This window comes from Sinocyclocheilus anshuiensis, unplaced genomic scaffold, assembly GCF_001515605.1.
Source record: "Sinocyclocheilus anshuiensis isolate Anshui unplaced genomic scaffold, SAMN03320099.WGS_v1.1 scaffold454, whole genome shotgun sequence".
NCBI lineage: Eukaryota > Metazoa > Chordata > Actinopteri > Cypriniformes > Cyprinidae > Sinocyclocheilus > Sinocyclocheilus anshuiensis.
Genome location: NW_015548217.1, coordinates 2,753,064 through 2,766,515, shown reverse-complemented (window position 1 = coordinate 2,766,515; position 13,452 = coordinate 2,753,064). Strand labels below are relative to the sequence as shown.

At 38.8% G+C, this 13,452-nt stretch overlaps 1 protein-coding gene across 1 annotated transcript; it reads left to right on the top strand.

Moving 5' to 3' along the window:
* Positions 1-2,162: 2,162 nt before the first annotated feature.
* LOC107653918 (myosin light chain 3, skeletal muscle isoform-like) lies at positions 2,163-6,252 on the top strand. The gene is made up of 7 exons (XM_016440781.1): positions 2,163-2,438; positions 4,345-4,372; positions 4,451-4,600; positions 5,311-5,484; positions 5,652-5,729; positions 5,821-5,862; positions 6,174-6,252. Exons 1-6 carry the CDS (start codon positions 2,163-2,165, stop codon positions 5,847-5,849), a joined length of 735 nt encoding a protein of 244 aa, XP_016296267.1. The 3' UTR covers positions 5,850-5,862; positions 6,174-6,252.
* The last annotated feature ends 7,200 nt before the right edge of the window (positions 6,253-13,452 follow it).

The following is a 13,452-nucleotide window of genomic DNA, read 5'->3' as shown; positions in this document are numbered from 1 at the left end:
ACACAGTATATATATATATATATATATATATACACAGTATATATAGACTTTCATGGACAAAGTCAAATACTCAAAATCAATTTAATTATTTATTATGTTAAAGGGGTCATTGGATGCAAAATTCACTTTTACATCTTTGAACTGAAATGTGTGTTGGCAGTGTGTGTACACATCCACCCTATAATGATAAAAATCCACCCAGTGGTTTTTATTTAAAGGTTGGGTAAGTGATTTTAGCTCCGCCCCACACATACGTACGCAACCCAGGCAACGATTATGGAGGAATCTGCTGTATTATTACCTGCTGTATTAAACATATTATCTTACTTTTCAGACACACTTTGGGAGCTGACGCTTGAAACAGACAGTGGAGGAGGTTTAGATGCTCCAGGCATAGGGTTTGGAAATGTATGTGTCTTTATCACAGCTAAACAAACAAGCGAACAGGACACAAGAGCATATTCAAGCAAAAGCCAGCAAATATTAGTTCTGTGAAACAAAGCAAAACTAATGTTACTCACCTATAGAGAAGAAACAAAGCAACCTCAGCGTCTGATCGCAGGCCTTCCGCTCCTTGAGTTCTATCCAGTGCTGGAAAGCGGATTCGCAATTTACACGGGTCCTACTTCTTGCCTTATCGTAAGCCTTCTTTTGTTCCGCAGATGTTTTCCTCTTTTGTTTTTTTATCCACCATCTCTATCTTTCTGTCGTCGCTCGGCTCAGCTAATGTCCGTCCTCCTGTGCACTGAGCGCTCTCTCCTCCGCATCATGAGTAGACACGCCCCTTACTGCTGATTGGCTACAAGTTTGTTTTGGTACTCGGCACAACTCAGTTTTCTAAAGCGTTTTTGAAAAAATACCCCACCTTTAATCCCTAAAATTAAGATCCCCTTTTTCAAATCAAGCCATTCTCTGATACTTGGCTGTGTGACGTCACACAAGCCAAGGCCCCTCCCACGATTGTTGACTGACACTGCCCTGAGTGAGCTGTAACAGTCGACTGCCATTGTTTCGATGCCGGAGCAGGGACGTAGACAATAATGTCTCCTAAGCGACTGAGGTGTTCTGTTGTTGGATGTAATAACATAGCAGTCATCATTTACTCCCGACATCTGAGCCACAGAAGACGCAGAGGATTACGTTTGTTTGTGAAGGGAATGCACCTCCCGATTTATCATTCGTGATCCAGCTTCACCTCCAGAAGAAGTGAGTATAAGGGTTTTTTAATGCATCTTTGCAAATCGCCTTTCTTAATAATGTGCTAGTTAGCAAGTTTCGCGGCTAAAGTAAACAATCTCATGAGAACTGCTGGTCACCCCATAGAAGAGAGGGGTGGGGTGAGCAGAGCGCATTAGCATTTAAAGGGACATGCAACAAAATGGGTTGATTTGTGCAGAGCTGATTTTGACAAGGTAAAAAGGGTGTTGTTTTACACTACCATTGAGAAATTTTAACCAAAGTATGTTATAGACTTTTCATTCAGACCCTAAAAGAATGATATCAATTTGTGGAAAATGGGCATCCATTGACCCCTTTAAATTTATTGATCTTCTATTCAGCTCAGTCAAGGTGTAATTTCCTCTATGATCAACAACTTAGCACCAGTAATGTCTTATTAAACATTATAGTAATTTTTCATGGATAAATTGTGAAAAGGGTGGGAATATATTTTCAAAGGGCCAAAAATGTCCTAAAAATATGCATTTGTTTTGGAAAAGCAGAGAAGGTGTGAATGAGGTGTTTGGGGGAACTGTTAAGCTGCAGCATTTGTGTCTATTAAAAGCAACAGCCCTGTACAGTATCCCTATCTATACTGCTTTATATGTCAGGATGATGTCAAGTAGCAGAACACAAAATGCCATATCCATCTACCCATTTATGGTGCCTAATGCACTATATTCTCAGGAGAGATGTGTATGATGGTGTTGTGAACAGAAAAGGTGACAATATGAAGTGGGGAGGGAATTTGTATCCAGTGGACCCCTTGGAGTCACAGCATTCTTTCCTTTTTTAGAAATGGTAATATTGGGGAGGTGCAGCAAATTTAGGGAGATGGAGGAGGGTATAAAACATTTAGGGCTCCAATCCATACCAATTAACAGCAGTCAAACATTTGAATAAGGTTTCGTTTTTGTCCATTCACTTGTTGTGATTGCACCACTATGGCTTCACAAAAGCCAGTGCCCAAAAAAGAAGGAAAGCCAGCCCCAGCTGCAAAAGAAGAACCAGCTCCTGAAGCAGCAGAACCAGCATCAACAGCTGATCCTAAACCAACAGTGCCAGCACTGGAAAAGGCTGCTTCTGCCCCAACTACAACAACTGAGTCAGCTACAAAACCTCCAGAAAAAGCCAGCCCTGTACCTGGAGAAGCCCCAGAACCAGCTATAGCACAGGCTTCTCCTCCAAATCCAGCTTTTAAATATGATCCTGCCGCTGCAGTAAGTCTATGTTATGTTATGTTATGTTATGTTATGTTATGTCATGTTATGTTATGTTATGTTATGTTATGTTATGTTATGTTATGGTATGGTATGGTATTTCATTTTACTCAGGTGTCCGATGGCCTGGATTGATGTGCCCACAATAATGGTTGACGTCTATATTTAAATGTGTATGTACAGTAGGGGTGTGCTATATATATATATGATAGATATGGCGACAGAAAATGTATATATTTTATATCAATATCACACAAAGAGTGCCGTTTCTTTCTCCAAAAATTACCATGATTACAAACGTAATATTGACTTTTTTTTTACAACCGTTCAAAAACAAGAAGTTAATTAAGAGACTTACGTTTTAGACACGTTTTTGCACTATTTCGACAACAAAAATAATTCAAAACACAGCCACAGCACTGTTTTTCGTCTCTGAGGAACATGACGGTGTTTCGTTCATGGATGAATCAACCGTTTTTATGATTCAGTTCAACTGCAATGACTCTCTTATTAACAGTGACTTGCTGCCACCTGCTGGTGGTTTTAATTTCACATTTAAAGTTTATTTTTATTATTTAAATAATTTCAAATAACAGTATTCAATGTTTTATGTTTAATATATCAAAACATTATTCATGCATTTGTAATTGCAGGTTAAATGCATTCATGTTCTGCACTAAACAGTGGTGTGTAAATATATCTAAATGCCTCTTCAGACGCAGCTTCTGTGTTTTCTCTGCATTGCACAGAATAATTTTATTGATACTGATTTCATTTGCTTGGTAACAGCCCAAATGTCTTATTATTCTAATTCACTGATTAAATGTAAGAATTTGACTCAAAAGATAATGGACACTTTTAGAAAAATGGCTTTATAAAGGTAAAAATGGCCATAAAATATAAAAATCAATTTAAACTTATTGGAAAAGATTAATTTCTATCAATGTGAACTGACCACCACACAGAATATGAAGGATATCAAAAACTTTAGGAGTCAGCTGTCCACGGCAGTCCTTAAGATACCATCACAATAACAAACGCAGAAAAATATCGTCTAATTATCGTTATCGATAAAATCCAAGAAAATATGGAGATATTATTTTTTGTCAATATCGCACACCCATAATGTACAGTAAAAAGACTAAATTATAGATTCTAAATCGAGATTATCACTTTATTGACGAGTATTGGGTAATCAATTTCAAATGAGGCACAATGATAAAATGTTTTCAAAATGAAAAGTCCACATATTTCAAAGTGAGATGTACTGACACTGAAACAGTTAATATCCAATATTGGTCTATAAATATTCAATATGAGGCAATACAGGAAAAAAAAATCCTTGTCAATAACCAAAATGGTGCAGACACAGCACAAATCCCCAATGCAAAAGGTAACTATTTCATTTCAAATAGTTTCATTGCTGGATCATTTCTATTGATAAAACTGCACATTTTCCTAAGCGGTTGCCTGGACATGTACTGTACAATTCACTGCTTCATGGCTGGATTCCAGTAGATGTTCTTTTCATGGATCGATACACACCTGCTACTGAGCAATGAGGTCTTCTCACTCACCACTGTATTCATACATTTCCTAAGTTAGACTCCCCAGGGAGACAGATATGATGATATGATCTCATAAACAGACTGTGTGCTTTGAGGGGAGATTATTCGTGGTGCCAGGAAAAATGATGGCACAACAACTGTCAGACTGTTATTAAACACAATACGCTAACATCTGTGCAGTACATGGTAGAAGATCATGAATGATCAAAAATGCATTTCATGTGTGAGACAGCACTAAATGACTATGTTTAATTTGATATATTGTACTGATGACTGCAAATTTCAAGACATAAATTTCTACAAAAACATAAAAAAACAACTCTTGTTCTGGGTTTCAGGGTAATCTCAGTGCTGAACAGCTTGAAGGTAAGGAACAGCCTAAAAAGGTAATCTGATCAACTTCATTGAAAATGAACTCACTTAATGCCATTTCATGTTATACAGAGTTCAAAGAAGCTTTCCTGTTGTTTGCCAGGACTCCCTCGGGGGAGATGAAGATTTCATTAGCTCAGTGTGGAGATGTGATGAGAGCTTTGGGTCAGAACCCAACCAATGCTGAAGTTTTGAATGTTCTTGGGAAACCAATGCCTGAAGGTAGTCTCACAGATGGGAAAAAAAAACTGCTGTTGTGACTTTTAGTAGAGACTCAAAGGCCTGAAATGGTTGTGTCAAACAAGGGAGAAATGAAAAACGTGCAGTGTTTGGAGCACCAGGAAAATGGTTGAGATCGACAGGTCTATAAAATAACTCAACTATTACTTTGCCAAGTCCCATTGGATCCTTCGGGAGCAAACCAAGGGAAAGACTTAACACATATGTCAGAGATTACTGAGATGTTGATTGGCACAAACGTCAAAGATATCAGTAGCAGTTCAGTTCTCTGTGACATTTGCAAGCCATTCTCTGAATATTGAGATTCAGTTAATTCTCATCATAATGGCTCACTAAATCAAAGTGCCATTCTAACCACAGGAATGCATTAGGACACCTCAACACAACACAACATAAACAAAAAATGCTCATGGTGACAAAGCACGCTAACTACTGTAAATATAACATTTACTTTTTGCAATTGTGTGCTATTGAAGCTTAAAGGGATAGTTTGCATTCATTTTCATGTTATCCCAAACCCTTTATTTCTTCCATGGAACCCAAAAGAAGTGTTGTTTTCCTCCATACAATGACAGTCAATGGAGGCCATTTGGATTTTTGGTGAACTATCCCTTTAAAGAATGTTTTTTTTCTCTGCTTGTTGAAAAATTGAATCATTTACTAAATTGGTCTGTTTAAATTGTGTGATTCAGAGATGGAATCCAAACTGATCGACTTTGAGACTTTCCTGCCTATGTTTCAACAAGTTTCAAAGTCTACTGAAAGGGGCACATTTGAAGATTTTGTGGAAGGCCTTCGGGTCTTTGACAAAGAAGGGAATGGAACAGTCATGGGGGCTGAACTCCGCCATGTGCTCGCTACTTTGGGTATGGAATCAGGGAGAGAAAATGTGCCAAATCAATATATATATATATATATATATATATATTTGACCATTGGTTGTGGTCAAATATTGAAAAAATTGAGAGCTTAAAATGTCCCGTCAAGTTCTTTCATTTTCATTTTGCTTATTGGAACCCTGGCTCAATTTCAGGTGAGAGATTGTCTGAGGGTGAAGTGGATCAGTTGCTGGCAGGGCAAGAAGACACAAATGGTTGCATTAACTATGAAGGTAAGAGCAGTTACTTAAGACTTTCCTCTACTGACAAAATGAATGACATGAAGGTTCTCATTGAAATTAATCTTGACGTTCTTTATCCAAGCTTTTATAAAACATGTCATGACCGGCTGAGGGAACTCTTCTGGTAAGTTCATCTAAACCAGGGCTTCCCAACCTTGTTTCTTTTTTTGGTCTATGATCCCTATGATTTGTTTGAAGTACCCCCTGTTGTGACATTAACCTTTCAATAAACATAATGAATTCACAAAAATGTTTAAATAATTAAGCAACTTATTTATATAAATTTAATTCTGCCAGTTCATAACCCCAGGACCTCATGATCTCCTGCAGGTTGGCAAACCCCTGGTTGGGAAGTCCTGATCTGAAATATAATACATTTTGCTAGTACATTTTAAACTTTAATTTACAATACCTATATCTTTTCTGTTGGCCTAGGTACAGTAGCAGCCTCCCATGCACTTCAGCGGTGGTTAGCTGAAGGTCAAGTGTGAGAATTGTCATCTCATCAGTGATTCATGATGTCCTCGATGAATCATAAATAATTTGTAATTTTTTTTTGTAAAAATCGTACAACTGATTAAAATCAGTCTGTTCTTCAACCAGCACTATGAAGCTGTTTTATATCAATAAAAATCATCAGTGCAACAAGAGGAGGCAAAATGCTAATTCAAACTCTGTGTGTCACGACGCAGTAGTCGGCTGAAAAATTGAGTCTGTCCCAAGAGTGGATCAACACAGCTGTCAGCTGATAAAACTTTGACTTTGGTTTAGCTAGTGTACCCGGTTTGCTCTAATGCCCAAATGTCAGGAACTTTTACCAGGCACATATGATAAGCCCAGACTCTTTGTCACTAGACCTCTCTCAAAGGACTTTACTAAGAAAACCCTTGTGCTGTAGCCAAGTGTTACATTCTCTAAAAGGATGCAGCATTGAGCTGAGCTGAATTACAGGCCCTCACACTGAACAAAGGGGTTGAGTGTCCAGTCAAGTAATTATTGGAAAAATATGAATCAAGTACAAAGTTATTTGTGAGTGTGTTGTGGGGAAAATAGCAAAAATCGTGTTTTGTGGGGATGTTACACCTCATCTAGGGGTAAAGGACGCAACATGAAAAGAGAGATTGGAAGCAAGGGACCTTTTTGGGAGTTTTAATGGTATAAACAAAAGGAAAATCCAGTATGCAAATATAGGGAAATTCCTTCAGGAGCTGACTTGGACAAAATAACAAACAAAACTTTTTTTTAATAGCCACTTTCCTAAACCTGTAACATTGGAGGCATGACAACAGAGTTGAAGATCCAATCGCAAGGCTTTATTAAGGAGCGTGGTGAAACAAGCAGAGTCGATACCACCAAACAGTAATATCCAAGGGTTGACAGAAGAATAATCCAATACACAGGCAATGGTCAGGGCAAGCAGCAAACAATCAAAAAACAGGAAAACAGTAGTGATGTTACATTCTGTGCCGAGGCTTCGGAGCATGTGTCGAGAAACCCCGGCAGCTTTCAGTGAAGCGCGTATCGAGGTTTGTATCGCTTTAGAGCAATGACGTCGTTGATGACGTCCGAAGCCTCGCTTGGCCAGACTGGTTCGTAAAGCGTGAAATATTCCTCAAAACTACTCCTGCATGCCTGAGAGGTCTTTATATTCAAAAGACATGAAAATATGAAGGTTACATCCAAGCAAACAGTCCAACACCAGCATTAGATCTACAACAGTTAGATCTTTTCGAACTCATCTCTGCCCTCTTATCCAGCACGCTATGCCTGTTTGCCACTCTTTTTGACAGGTGTTAAAGGGTTAGTTCACCCAAAACTGAACATTCTGTCATTAATTACTCACCCTCATGTCGTTCCACACCCCTTAGACCTTCGTTCATCTTCAGAACACAAATTAAGATCTTTTTGATCAAATCCGATGGCTCATGGCTCCATTGACAGCAACGCCACCCAAACTCTCAAGATCCATAAAGGTACTAAAGACGTCGTTAAAACAGTCGACGTGACTACAGTGGTTCTACAATAATTTTATGAAGCGATGAGAATACTTTTTGTGCGCAAAAACAAAACAAAAATAACGACTTTATTCGACAACCTCTTCTCTTCTGTGTCATTCTCATATGTTGTTTACGTCCAGCACTTCCGTGTTCTACATCCGAACGCCGGCTCATTATTGGACGGCTCCTGCATCAGCATCACAAGCATACGTCGCACTGCTCACATGTGCAGCTTTGGCCAATAATAAGCCGGCAAGTCTTAATAATAACCCCCTCCCCCACCCCCCCCAACTCGTGCCCCCTCAAAAATAATGAGTGCATGGTGATGACAGGTGATTGCAACTGGTGATGAGTCCGGGCAAAGGATTATGGGGAATGTAGTCTGTGAGAATGTGAGAACAGTCTGAAGGGGAGTGCCCTTGTGGAGCTCATGGGCCAAAAAGAGGTTACAATAAACAAAAAGGTGGCGTCAGTCTCCCTACTTTCCCAAGCCTTCACTATTTACAATTATATACAAATTATCTACAAAGTTAAGCGAGCAAACTTGAAAGGGGCAATCCAGAACAGTGTCAGTAATCAGACAATTTCATCAAATACAAAACAGCTCCAGAGAACAAACATAATCACAGGGCAAACTTGAGCCAATCAGCAGAGCCCCTGGAAACAAACACTTCCAAAAGAAAGAAGGGACAAAATAAAGGGTTTTAACAGGGGAAAATGGCTAAATATCAAGTTAATTTATTGCACAAGAGCATTAAATCTACAAGTTTTAAATTATATCAACAATTACAGAAAAGCTGGGATGCAGTGTAAAATGTAAATAAAAACTTTTATTCACAATAGAGCATAGAAAACATATCACATGTTTAAAGGGAGCGTACCATTTTAATGAAAAAAAGGTAATTTTGAATTTGATGGCTGCAACACATCTGAGAACTAAGGGGACCAGTTGCTGGAGTTTTTGCTGGAAGAATGTTGTCCCATTGAAATGACTATATTGGTTAGCTGTCACAGTGTTTGAATGGCAATTTCTGTATGGCTGTAAGCCTTTGCTACGCGCGCGCGCACACACGCGCACACACACACACACACACACACACACACAAAGCATATTGAATTTCTACATACCTTCTGACATTATATTAGGGTAATTGGTCATAATGGAACATTTTTAAATCAGCTAAATAAACTAGAAACAATTACAAAACAATGAATGAAACCGCAAAATTGTAAAATGTAAGAAAACTGCAAAACTATTGTTTCGGTCAACAAAAAGTTTGAAAAGTTCTAATCTAAGAGAATACAACACGACAACTGTGGAAAGCTGAAAATTAATTTGCAAGAGGAACTTTTACATCCCTCAGTTTAATTCAGCAACTCAGTCTTTTCTCATTGGTTCAGTTATGTTATTTTTCTGTTTATCTCTTAACAATTCAAGTTTTTAACCTTTTCTGGCCACCTTTGACTCTTTCCTGTTGATTCAGAATGACACCCCAGATATTACGCTACACTTAATTACATACTGTACATAATCCCTCAAAAAATAAATTCAGTTCCTCTTGAAGGCCTTATGCAGCACTGCCCCTTTTCAGCACAGTGCTTTTCTTCCGGTTTGTATTTCCTAAAAATCATTCTTTTTGTTTTCGTTCTTCTGATGGTTTCTAGATTTCTCTTTCTGCCAACTGTATAGTTAGTTGTATGGTATACAGCGATATGACCCAGCACCCAAAATACTATCAAAACACTCCAACCCAGCCTCCATTCTTCGCGAAAGATAAAAAGGTGCACAGGAAACAAAAACCTTGAAAAAATTATATACGACCCCACAAAATCCTGGCCAAATCACAGAGATGCCTATTCACACGGGACTAATATTATCACAGGACCTCGGTGTTCGGCGAAATATGGTAGGTCATTTGCTGGAGAATTTTTACTTTACAAATTACAGATTTCCCTGTTAACACTGTAAAGCTGCTTTGACACAATCAGTATTGTATGCGCTATATAAATAAAGGTGACTTGACTAATCCCATGTGAATAGGGCTATAGTTCCACAGACTCTGAGATTCTTACCTGCACGGGAACCAGGACCACAGCTAAGACCTGCTGATGCACACACTCCCATAAGTCTCTTCGAAATGTTTTTTCAGAGAGTGCTGTGTCAACTCTGTGCCACAACACCAATGCTCAGGCTGTCAGGGCACGTGCAAAGGGCCGTAAATAGATCCCCACAAGGGAAAAAAATTATTAAAATAGTCAAGTCAAGTCATCTTTATTTATATAGCGCTTTTAACAACACAGATTGTGTCAAAGCAAATTTACAGTATAGTAAAAATAGTAAATGATGTTCATCTGAAAGTGTAACAATGCAAACAGGTTTTCTGTAAGGGGTAGGTTTAGGGTTGGGTTAGGGAACAGAAAATATTATTTGGTCGGTATAAAAGTAATAGAAGTCTATGGAAAGTCCCCAATTCACATAAACAAACGTGTGTGTGTGTGTGTGTGTGTGTGTTTTCTGGCTTTATTTCAGTGACATTTTTTTGTTTGTTTTTTTGCTAAGCATGCATCAACCTTATTTTCTCAGAAATACAAACTCGTATACATGCTGATTTCATATTATTGTAGCCTAGTTTATGCTGATAGTTTATGCTGATTACAGTGTAATCAGGCTTTAGCCATTAAAGGGATAGTTCACCCAAAAATTTGATGTTTATCTGCTTACCCCCAGGGCATCCAAGATGTAGGTGTAGGTTTCTTCAGTAGAACACAAACGAAGATTTTTAACTCAAACCGTTGCAGTCTGTCAGTCTTATAATGAAAGTGAATGGGAATCACGGCTTTGAGAGTCCTGAGCGCATCCCCGACAGCCGGTGCGTGACGTGTCTTCTTCTTCTTCTTGCTTTTCGCAGACTTAAGCCTGTGTTATACTTTACGCATGAGCAATCCGGACGCGTACACGGACAGCGCGGACGCGGACTACTTGTATTTATACTTCCGAAAGCATACGCTGATGGTCCGCTCTGCGGACGTGTTCCATACATGCGTAGTAGATCAGCTTGAACAATAAACAAACATGTGAACAAAGAATTGCACAGAGTTACTGCACATCTGGCTGTTTTTATATTGTTTTATCGACAGATTGTACAGGTTCGAGTAGCAACGGGCTTCTTCACACAGCCTGCGCATGCGCAGTAGCCTACTGACCGTGCATACTTTTCCGCGCAGTCACAAAAAATGGGAGGTACGCGGCTGTCCGCGCGGAGCCTCCGCACACACTCTCCGATGACGATTTTTACGTCACGCATACCATAGCGGACCCTAGTGGACTCGCGGACGCGGAAAGTATAACACAGGCTTTATAAGTGCATTACCGCCACCTATCTCTCAAATGGACAATTGACACTCTATCTACAATCTCAATTAAGAGTGTAAATGGTCCATTTGAGAGATAGGTGGCGGTAATCAGAATCAGAATCAGAATCAGAATCACTTAAGTCTGCGATCCGCCGTAAAGCAAGAAGAAGAAGAAGATGCATCACGCGCCGGCTGTCAAGGACGTGCTCAGGACAGTTCAGACATTGCAGTGCATCAGAGGTAAAAAAACAATATAAATACTGTTCAGTTTCTTGTACAGACCGATCGTTTTGTGTCTTTACACATCAATGTATTGTCACGAGCTGCAGGGTTTAATTTGGTTTTGTTTGTGTATGTTCTTTTAACTCTCAAAGCCATGATTCCCATTCACTTCCGTTATATGACTGACAGACTGCAATGGTTCGAGTTAAACATCTTCATTTGTGTTCTACTGAAGAAACAAAGCCACCTACATCTTGGATGCCCTGGGGGTAAGCAGATAAACATAACATTTCATTTTTGGGTGAACTATCCCTTTAAATGCATTTTTAAATAACCAGTTATCCACAAGATGGCACCACAAACTCATCTTATTGCAATACAAGCTTGTCTTAATCTAGGTTGTGCCTGGTGTTTCAGATCATAATATCACAGACACATGATCATGTATCATGATATTGTTTTGCCGGTCATTCTACCTATTGTTTTTGAAGTAAGCTGATGTGGAGAGCGCATATAAACATCAGCTCTGACTCTGAGACATGAGGACTGATGTCTTAATTTCAGACAACAGAAAGGAAAAATTAAAGAATCGATAGCCTTTATTTGAAAATATGTGGCATTTCTCATGTGTAAATTACTTTGAATAAAAACATCTGCTAAATGGGTGTAAAATGTAAATATAATGATCAACATAATGATTCAACGGCGAGTAGAAAGGTTTACAGTTTATGATGAGTGCCTCTAAATTAGGACAGCATACCTTTTTCAGCGTTGTTACATCTGAACAACAACTTTCGTTGATGTAGAAACACAATCCACCACCTCTGGTTTTCCCCGTTAACTCCGCGATGCGATCCGCTCTGAACAGCTGGTAGCCCGGCAGATGAAGCGCGTTGTCCGGAATGGCTTCACTCAGCCAGGTTTCAGTGAAGCACAGTGCGGCAGAGTTTGAAAAGTCCTTGTTGGTGCGGGTGAGGAGAAGAAGTTCATCCGTTTTGTTAGGAAGGGAACGGACATAATGCACTTAAGTCTGCGATCCGCCGTAAAGCAAGAAGAAGAAGAAGATGCATCACGCGCCGGCTGTCAAGGACGTGCTCAGGACAGTTCAGACATTGCAGTGCATCAGAGGTAAAAAAACAATATAAATACTGTTCAGTTTCTTGTACAGACCGATCGTTTTGTGTCTTTACACATCAATGTATTGTCACGAGCTGCAGGGTTTAATTTGGTTTTGTTTGTGTATGTTCTTTTAACTCTCAAAGCCATGATTCCCATTCACTTCCGTTATATGACTGACAGACTGCAATGGTTCGAGTTAAACATCTTCATTTGTGTTCTACTGAAGAAACAAAGCCACCTACATCTTGGATGCCCGGGGGTAAGCAGATAAACATCACATTTTCATTTTTGGGTGAACTATCCCTTTAATATGTTTATAAGACCCTGAAAAAAACACAAACGTCAGGGCATGTCAAAACTTCTTCAGGGCCCCCAAACTCCCTCAGACCCCAGAGGGTTCAAATATAATGTATACATGTGGTGGAAAAGCTGAATTTTCATCAGCCATTGCAACAGTCTTCAGTGTCACATTATCCTTCAGAAATCATTGTAAAAATCAGAATATTTTTTTCAGGATTCTTTGATGAATGAATAAATAAAGATTACTATTTTGAATAAATGCGTTTTTTAAAAAACTTTTTATTAATCAAAGAATCCTGAATAAATTATCACAGGTTCCAAAGAAACATTAAGCAGCACAACTTTTCCAGCACTGATTATGAATCAGGCTATATTATAATGATTTCTGAAGGATCATGTGACACTGAAGACTGGAGTAATGTGTTACAGGAATAAATTAAAAATAAACTTGCCCAGATCTATCTCTGACTCATTTGCTAAAAGTAGCTACACTTGACAACAGTACATTTGACACAAAATAGTGTGTAGCCTATGGAGGGTTGCAAAAAAGCATTGTTTACATAAAATAAGATGTTCAGCAATGTTGTTTAACCAATGTTGTTTATCGTCTGTCGGAAGTTTCACCGCACAGCGCAAGCGCCATGAAGTAGGAATATTGTGGATGTTATTTTGCACTATATGGCAATACCACAATTATAAATTAAATCATTTTATATTTTTAA